General features: G+C 37.6%; 1 protein-coding gene across 1 annotated transcript in view; it reads right to left on the bottom strand.

Annotated features, from left to right (window-relative positions):
* Positions 1-3,153: 3,153 nt before the first annotated feature.
* ANKS6 (ankyrin repeat and sterile alpha motif domain containing 6) overlaps positions 3,154-9,727 on the bottom strand; it is a 39,503-nt gene continuing 32,929 nt past the window's right edge. Inside the window, exons 16-18 of the mRNA XM_084223903.1 lie at positions 9,251-9,347; positions 3,802-3,847; positions 3,154-3,485 (exon numbers count right to left, since the gene is read on the bottom strand). Of these exons, the coding sequence (XP_084080029.1) occupies positions 3,482-3,485; positions 3,802-3,847; positions 9,251-9,347 (147 nt within the window). The 3' untranslated portion in view covers positions 3,154-3,481. The remainder of the gene's footprint in view (positions 3,486-3,801; positions 3,848-9,250; positions 9,348-9,727) is intronic.

Here is a 9,727-nt window from a genome sequence, read left to right as displayed (position 1 = left end):
CATGTAGACAAAATATTGCTCCATGGCATTCCAAGAGATGACACAGACAAGTGTCTGTGTCATGGGACCTGATGTGGTGCACTCTACAAGTACTGAGGGAGCTGTTTGGTGTCATTGCAAACCTGCTTCAATTATCCTTAAATGGTTGTGGTGATTGGCCAAGGTTTCCACACAATGTAAGGAAACATGTCATTCCTATCTTTATAAATAACAAAAAAAGAGGATTCAGGGAACTCGACCTTGACTTTGGGGAATGTGATGGAGAAAATAACCCTAAAAATAACTTCCAATTATTTTAAGATGGTGTTTGGGAGTAGTCAGCACAAATTCACAACAGAGGAAATCATGTCAAACGAATCTGATGGCTTTCCATGAAGAGCATCTCACTGGATGATGGGACACCGATGGACAGGGTCCCAGAGAACCAGATCTAGGTGGTGTGCTTCAGTAGGGGGGCACGGGACAAGATGTACCCCAAAGGCTCGTTCCAGCCTCAGTCACTCTGCCATTGTGTAAAATGTATCTGTGGCATTGCTAAGGACTACAGTATGCGCGTCTGCTGGACACATACGCCAAATAAGGAATTCAAATGTATGATAGGAGATAATACAATGTTTTAGGAGCATCTATAAACTGGAGCTCTGTATTCTGCGGCCCAAGGAGCTGGAAAAGTGGATCTCTGCTTACACCATTTAATCACTAGCACAGAGAATGACACTTTCTGTTTGCTCTAAGTAAAGGTATATAAGCAACACATTTTGAACTAAGTCTGTGATAAGTGCTTTGGTGTCCTGAGCTGCTGCAGTAAGTGAATCTCAGGGCATTCAGTATTAATTCTGAGTATTCAAAAAAAAAAACAAAACTAAAAGAGAGGCAGATCCTGGAAAGAAAACCAGAAATCCCAATCTAGTAGTTGTACTTCTATCTCTAGCTATTACTCAATTTGTTTTCCATGTATTCATTCTTCCCATTCTTAGGAAGAATGCCATTCTTAATGGCAGCAGAGAGTGACTTGGAAAAACCATGGAGAAGTCTGTGGAGAACAGTTGAAATCAGGCTTGTTGTAATCAAACCTAGCACACTATTGGCTGCTGTCTGTGCAATGGTTTTGTTCCACAACTCAGAAAAACAGGAAATCTCTGCACCAACTAACTGGAGACTACCGATTCTGTGGGGTAACAAATCACACAGGCTTATTAAAAACAAGAACTCACAGCTATGCATCAAGTGTATACATGAACACAGACTATTTTTAGGTTATTTATAAGAAGTGTCTTGGATGGGCCTGCTTCCCAACATTTACATTAACCTGTTTATCACCTTCAAGAACCCTGCTCCTGTACAGGACTAGCCTTTGCTTCTGCAAACAGTCTTGATATCCCACTCCTCTTAAGACCAGAGGACCTATTTTGAACATACTTAGGAATAAAAACTCAAGAGAAGTAAGAGGCCAATTAAAATGCTATAGGTGCAATGCTGGGAATATGGCAATCATACTTCAAATATCTGTTTGCTTTTGTTTTTATGACTGCATGTTAACTCCATTAAGTTTTAATACACACTGGAAGGCTGTGAATGACAAGTGGCAAAAATTGCTTTGAAACAATTCCTTGTTGTGACACTTTAAGGAGGACATTGCATTAACAGTTTATTTCAGTAATACAAACTTCTGAGAGACTGGAAATTAAGTGTTCCAAATGAGCTTTAAATATAGCACAAGAAGTTTCGGTTTTAATGGACAAAGCCTGTTCCCACTAAATGTACCCTTGTACTGCCAAGAGGGCTTTGAAATAAAATAAAGTGGCAAGTTTGAGGCTATTAGTGTCAGAGTCAGACAAGCCAAGCAATTGTAAATTAAGCTGATCTCAGTATTAAAGAAATCTCTTTGCACGAACTCTTATGTTCCCCTTCACTCTGGAAACCAAGTTATCCCTTGAGAAGGTACCTGGCTTCTAAGGCTTTTGCTGAAGCATGAGAAATACGATAGATGACTGCTTGAATAATTTCCAGATAACAAAGTATCTTTATTTAAAATCGAATCTTCATTAATGCTCTAAGTACAGAAAAAGAAAATTAAATTCAAAGAATTTATAAAAGAATTCAAAGAAACTTATAAAAGCTTCTTGTAAAATAACAGTACTCCTCAGCAAAATCTTAGGTTAGTAACTCCAGATTAGTCAAGCCTGTAACATTAAACTGAATCATAACAAGAACTGTTTTTTGTAGAATTTTCTTCTTTGGTAAAACCCAGAAGGTATCACTTTTCATTATGAGGTAAGCAAAGTTTGCTAACAAAGATTTTCATTTAAACTGAAAAGGAGAACACAGAAAATGAACAGTAAACAGGAATTAAAAAAAAAGCTTTCACCTTTGAAGGTCTGTGACAAATCAGGACAAGTCAATGAAATTACAGTCCCCATTTCTGAATGGTCTCTTTGTCCAAGTGGCTGCAATGAATAACCTGATCGTAACCCTCATGTAGTGTCATGTCTGGCATCCCTTCTGGGTGCTTTGGATGCCTTAGGGCCTGGCAAATGCCAGTGGAGGTCCGAACAACTGAATCAAACTTCTGGTCTAGCCCAGTGAGATACTGGGTTTTGAGGCCCTGGTGACAGTAGCCACCACCTCTGCTGCCTACAGCAGAGTTTAGAGAGCTGCCCGTGCCAGCCCTGACACACAGACACACAATACAGGACTCTGTCTCAAACTTATCTCCTCTCAAAGGCAGAAAAAGCAGCCATGAGCTGTCAGGAGCATGGAGAAATGTAAAATCTTTAGTTATATATTGAGACCACTCAGGTAGTTGGAGCTCCAAGATCTTCTTGCCCTTACCTGCAGTACTTGAGTCTTCAGAAAGATAAATAAAGTGTCAGTGGCTTCTGATGAATTGTATTTTTATTCCTGATGATTTGCATTTTAACTGCTTAACAAAAATGACATTTACAAAGCAGAAAATTATTTCTACTTGTAATTACTGTAACTTTCATTTCAAAACTGCTACAAAATCAAGTTATAAAAATATATTTTTAAGGATATGCTAGTGTTACTATTCAAAAAAAAACCCCAGCCAATATCATGTAAATGGTTTTATTCTCAAAAAAATAGTACACAATATAAAAAATTTTAACATTCTTTCTGTTTAAATATTGGTGACAGATTATGCATTTACTCAAATAAAGTGCTGTTTTTACAAATAGGTATTTTGTTTTTACTTTTACTGCTGTTCTAACCTCATAATATTGAATAGATAAAATATATTTTGGCTACTGAAGAATGCAGCATTACTTCTCCTTTATATTTCTTCCCATGAAATCATTACATTTTCAATCTAGACTACTTTATCTATATCCAATCAAAAGAGGCATATTCAGTTTATGTATTTCCCCAAGTAGAAGGGGTCACAATTGGTGGAGTCCTTCTTGCCTTCTTCAATGCTTTTGTTCCTCTTGACTTGTGCCCATGTTGGTCTCCTGTGGATTCTTCATCTATGGGCAAGAGTGGAATGAAACATCCATCTTCTTGTATGTTCACCCTTTCTTCCCACTCTTCTGACTTTGCTCTTCCTAAATTCAGACCACTGATGCCTTGAACAATTCAACACTTAGGTTGAACTATAGAGGCAATCTCTTTATTATTTTCTTTGCCTTTCTGTAGGTTTTGTATTTTAAGCATGTTACTGCAGAAAATCCTATGTCAGTGTAGTCAGGACTAGCTTTTCAAATTTTCATTTGTATAGATTTACTTAGTCAGATGCCAGACTTCACCATAAAAAATAAAACCCACTTTTGTTCCAGTAGCTACCTTTTAGAAGAAACGGCTTCTTGTGGTTTTAAAGAGCATCCAGGAGCTGTAAGAGAGAAAAAAAAGAAGTCTGAAAAACTGTAATCAGCAAGACTCACAACTGTAAACATGAGAGTAATTCCACAACTACTGGAAACAGACCCACATTTCCCAATGTATGTGTTATACCAGTATCTAACAGTTCAATCCTGTAATTCATTTTACTCATTTTAAGCCATCTCCTTTAAGGAGAAGGTATAAAATAAAGTCAAACTCATGTGTGAAAAGGTCACCTACTGCCACAAAGTTTCGAGTATCCCTCTTTTCTCAATGTGCACCTTTCTAGTAAGTGATTATCTGAATCCTGTATGATTTTTATAGGCAAGTCTGTATTGATTTTGCTCCTATTTTTACTTCTCTCTCTTCAATATCTAACTCCCTCAGTATCTAACTGGATAATTTCCACTGGATATTTTTGAGTCTGAATCCAAAAATGAAAAGCAAATGCACAAACAATTCTGCATCTGCAGATACATATGTATATATCAATACATCTATATCTATATCTATATATATAACATACTATAATATGTGAAAAGGAACTGGAGGACCAGAATTTCCACTAACTATACACTGCATGGCATCATATTCTTTTTTCATCATAGGTATAGCTACTCTTCATTTAAACTTTTGTCTGGAGAATATTCAATTTATTCTCCTGCCTTTGTTCATTGCCACTACCAGATGTTTGGATTTTCTCTTTTCTTCCCACCTATCAGAAGTTGTTTAGATGGGGGAGAGCAGCTGGATGCCTGTACTAAATAACAAGGCTGATCTTTCTCTTTCAGACATTTCAATAAACTTGGCATTAAAAGGCAAACTAAGTTAACTTAGTTTAGTTACCTCCAACCAATCTTAATGGTATTTTTCATAAGGAATTTAAGAAATACCCTAGCAGAAAAAGATTGTGTCCTTCTGAGTACAAACCTTGGATTGTCTCTTGCATTTTTCATGTAATTTTTGTAGAAATGGCAAATTCTGTTGCAAGCCATAAATGGGCAAGAGAACTTCCATGAAGTGTTTCCATTTATCAGAGGATTTAACATGTAACACTTCCTTAAACATTTATTATATCTACAATAACTAGCACATAGGATTTTATGTCTACTCTTCTGGAGGAAATTATTTCAGTTGCTTTTCTCCCTCCCACCTTTTTTTTTTTTTTTAATAAGAATTCACATGACCTTTTTTCAGCTTTTCATTTCTGATTTGGCAAGTTTGTGTTGAAATGCAACTTTGTCTTCTTTGTTGTCATTTGCTTCAATTAACCTGCTGACCACTGCCAGATCTGTTCAACCTCTTGACTGCGCTCAGTTAATGGGAGCATGAATCTTAACACAGTCCCCCAAAATAAACTAAAGAATTAGTCCTGGCAACTAGGCATTCAGAAAGTCCAATTTTCTTTTTTACCAGAATCCTGTAAGGCCACCTCAAACCACAAACAGAAAGTCTTCCTGGGATAATATTATTTGTTAAATCCCATTCTCTCAGAAAGCTGGACTTCATGCTGCCACTTGCTGCTTCACTGAAGTTGGAATCCAGACAAAGGATCCAGACATTTTGTTCCTCAGAGCCTCATGCCTCCATGGACTGGTTATCTGCTCTAAATGGCAAAGCAGCACAGTAATTCTGTGTTTGCTGGACACATTCACTGGGCTATAAAGAAGCAGGATCTTCCTAGTAGTTTGTCTTATCATGGATAGGGTGCATTGTCAATTTTCCAAGACGTAATAGTAGTCAAACAACCAAAGTGTCAAAACCCGCTAAAACATTCACTCTTACAATTAATAATTTTGTCAGAATTTCCTAAAAATGACCAACTAATTTCCATTAAAAAAAGAGATGGAGGCAACATTCCCCATGCAAGTACTGTTTGCCTATTCAGAATTCATGGTGCTTCCAAACCTAATGGCTTGGGGGTCTAGTAGCCTCTGAATCATTTACACTGTTCTGCCTTATGCAGGTCAGGCAAGGACTGGAGCAAGGAATTCACACAGCCTAACCTAGTGTCCCTGGCATGGGGTGGAGGTGGAAGGATTCCATTTCAGAAACCTTTATGTGGGAGCCCAAGACAGCTTAACCTGAAGTACTAGCAAAAAAGAATATGAAACAAATACACCAAGCAAGTAATAGCAAATTTCTAAGGCAGATGTCCTAGAGAAGCAGAAGGACTAAGCAGGTGAACTGCTTTGTGCAGAACAGAGGTGGTTGTTCAAATTGTTACATAACTGAGATGTGATAACAGTGATGCGAATCTTCTTAATGGTTCAACAAGAAATGCAGGGAAACAGAGACCAGTGAGTGGGACAGTAATACCAACCAGATTAGTAAAACCTGTAACAACCTGAAATTTTGTTGGAAACAATCAAGAAGGGATTTTTTGAAGTCTTGCCTCACCAACCTAGTAGAATTCCTTGAAGGTGCCAACAGTCTTGTAGATTAAAGAGGTCCATTTGATGCTTGGATTTTGACAAGGCATTTCACAAGGTTCAAGGTTAGCCCTTAAGATACTAAGGAACCCACAGGGTAAAAATAAAATTTCTTGTGTGGATAAATAATCTGTTAGGCAGGCAGAGGACAGAAGTTTGCAGTAAATAGTGATTTTTTCCATAGTAGAGAGATTCACCACTAGTATTTCATAGGCATCTGCATGAGAATATTCAAGATATTCAATCTATGATTTTGAAAGGGCATATAGAGTGAAGGGAAAAACCTTTCTAAGTTATGCATGTAAGTAAAAAGAAAGGTAAACAGAAGACTGGCAAAAAGACTTCATATGACATCTCTGTCTAAACAATAAGATAGTGACAAAATTTGGTGAAGATCAAGTAATATGAAGATAAGTAATATGAAGTAAGGCAAAAGGAAAAGATGATGTATGTGTGTTTATATAAAATTATAGGTTGTGAGTTCAAAGTCAGTAGATCAGCTGGGTTGTAAGAGGTAATTCGAATTAATACCAATTCAGTCTTCAATTATAGCCAACACAGCAAAATACCAGAAATAACTAGGAAAGAGCAAGAGAATGGAAAGCAGAGAACACAACTGAAAAACAAGCATCAGTCTGACATGTAAACCCCTAATATGCCTACATATTGAATACTGTATGCTAGGCTGGTATCTCCCAAGTCTGAAAAGATAACAGCAGAAAAGGAAAAGAGGTTAGAAAACCTATGGTACAGGGAATGACAAAGCAGCCTGTAAGCCCTCCCCTCAAAAAAACATGAATGAAGAAGGATATCACAGTGATCTGTAAAATCATCAGTGGCATGGAGGCAGTGTAGAGGAAACAACTGCTCATTGTATCTTCTGATCCAGTATGATGAAGCAAAAGAAGTCAGGACATGGCAAGTTCACAGCAAATGAAAGCAAGTAGCTCTTCAAATCAGTGTCAGATGAGACTGGATGAAAAAGCTGAACACAATTGTATGGACCTTGGATCTGACTTGGTACAGCTGCTCTTAGCCCTAAAATATTACACATTCCTGGAAATTACTTCAAGTTCCAGAGACTGCTTAAGGATTCCACTGCTACTTTTTACAATAAAAAGCAGCTTACCTGGTGCAGAAACTTCTTTTAGCTATATGTTGTCTTCCTCTTCTCTCTTAGTCCTTCTGTTTCTGTTTCACAGCCAAATCTGTATCATGGAGCTCTCATACAAAAAATAGCAAAAGCCAGATCTCTGATGGCAGCCTTCTTGCAGCCTCTTGTCAAAAGCTCAACAGGAGCAACTGTTGCCTCCATTCTTACAAAAGGATGTTCTCCCCAGCTCTGAGCCACCATTCTTGTCCTTTGATGTCTTCAAGACACTTAAGGTCAGCAAGTTGCTTGGAGATACATTAAACCTCTATGCTTCTTTGGTTCTTGACTAATTCCAGTTCTTTGCACCATGTAATCAAATCCCAAACAGCTTCTGCTCACCTAGTCATACCTACAGAAGAGGCTCTTCAGCTCTGGGATGTTACCAAGAGACATCCAGAAGTTCCCACACATGCTGACTATGCTGAGAATGGAAAGTTGCACAATGCATACAGAGACACCTGATAGCGGCTTTCAGCCAACGCAGACTACACAGAATACTGGAAGTGGCCCACATTCACTAACTACCCCAGCAATTCCCAGGTTGCCCCAAGACATAATTAGGTCAACAGTTAGCACCTGCTTTCACATATCTAGTGAAATGCAGCTGACTGAGATTGGAACAACTGGGACGAGCTCATTATTAAGGTTTCCTAAAGCATACCATACCTGAATTATTTAGCATAGCCCCTAAACAAATGAAATTATTTTGTGAGTAGATGAAAGCAGCAAAATAAACAATTGAAGAAGAAGCACTTTTAACATGGTTGATCTTCTCAAGGCTATTCAATGGCTTTCATTGTCTCTACTACAACATGGATACAAAAGTACATGTAGGAATAGGTTACACCCTATGCTTTAATCTGGAGTAACAGATGAGTATCTGCCTTTGTTTCAGGTGGCTGGCAGGACAGAGATTTGCAATTTTTATATCTGAGAGTGTAGGAAATGTACTCAATTATTACAGGTCAGCAACACCTTCCTGTATGTTTTGGTTACAGATAGTACATTGTGAAAGGCAGTTTCTCCAGCTTGGCTAGCAGATAACACTGGTGCTTGGAATACCTGTATTCCAAGGAAACCAACTATAGATAATCACATAAAAATATCACCTATGCAAAATAATTAAATACATAATACATACATAAATAAATATAATTAACACAGCTGCCTAAACTGTTATGTTAAATTGTAAATCCTGACTATATTCATTCTACCTGATCATACTAAAATGTCTCCTATGAAGAGTATGCTAAAGTTAATTATGTATCATACAGGAACACCTCCCACTGATACTACATATATACATACAGACACTATAGACAGTATACTGTATACTCTGGTTTGCTATACATCCATTTTCTGTGTTTAGTAATGCACAGCAAAAATCTTATCCACATTTCAGATAGTAATGAAGAGTGCATAAACATCTTACAGATACCTCTACTTTTTATATTGAAATCTTCTCTACAGTCTCAGCAACAGACACACATCATTAGCCAGGAAAGCAACTGTCTTGTTTGTCACATTCTGTCTTCCAGCCAGTACTAAATAAAATATCCACACATTTGGACATTAGGAAGATTTCTTTCACTGAATGAGTGATTAGACACTGGAATGGGCTGCCCAGGGAGATGATGGAGTCACCATCCCTGGAGGTGTTTAAGGAAAGACTGGACATGGCATTCAGTGCCATGGTCTGGTTGGCATGGTGGTGTTTGGTCATAGGTCGGACTGTGTGATCTCAGAAATATTTTCCAACCTAACTGATACTGTGATTCTGTGATTCAACCTGCAATACACTTTTTAATTAATTTCAGGTGCTACTTACATTGGGAATGACCTGGCGGTCGTGTGTTACTAACACTACTCTCAAAGGAAGAGTGGAAGTTGTGTATAGTTTCTTGTAAAATCTGTCTCTCTCGACCCTGTAAAAAAACAATAAAATAAAATAAGGTATTCTTAAATTTCTGTTTAAAAAATGAATTAACTAAGAGTACACAACAAATGTGTAAATATGTGTGTCTATGTTCAGTATACTATCAGAAATAATAACAAATCCTTACCGCACAGACATACATAGAAAACCTTGTAGTAATCTTTTCCTGAAACTACCAGACGACAATAGAAACATTTCCATTATTTTCTTCCTATCTTTATGGCATATCTTAGTATAGAACGTCATCCACCTCCCCTAAATTTCAGCCCCATCACTACTGTTGATACTGACTTAGAGAAATTGTCTTTTTGTTTTGTTTGTCTGAACTTCCACTATCAGAGGACGGAATGGACCTCAAATCTAAAAAAG

This window comes from Fringilla coelebs, assembly GCF_963513975.1.
Source record: "Fringilla coelebs genome assembly, chromosome: 1".
In the NCBI taxonomy this organism is placed as follows: Eukaryota; Metazoa; Chordata; class Aves; order Passeriformes; family Fringillidae; genus Fringilla; species Fringilla coelebs.
This window is presented reverse-complemented; position numbering and strand designations above follow the sequence as displayed.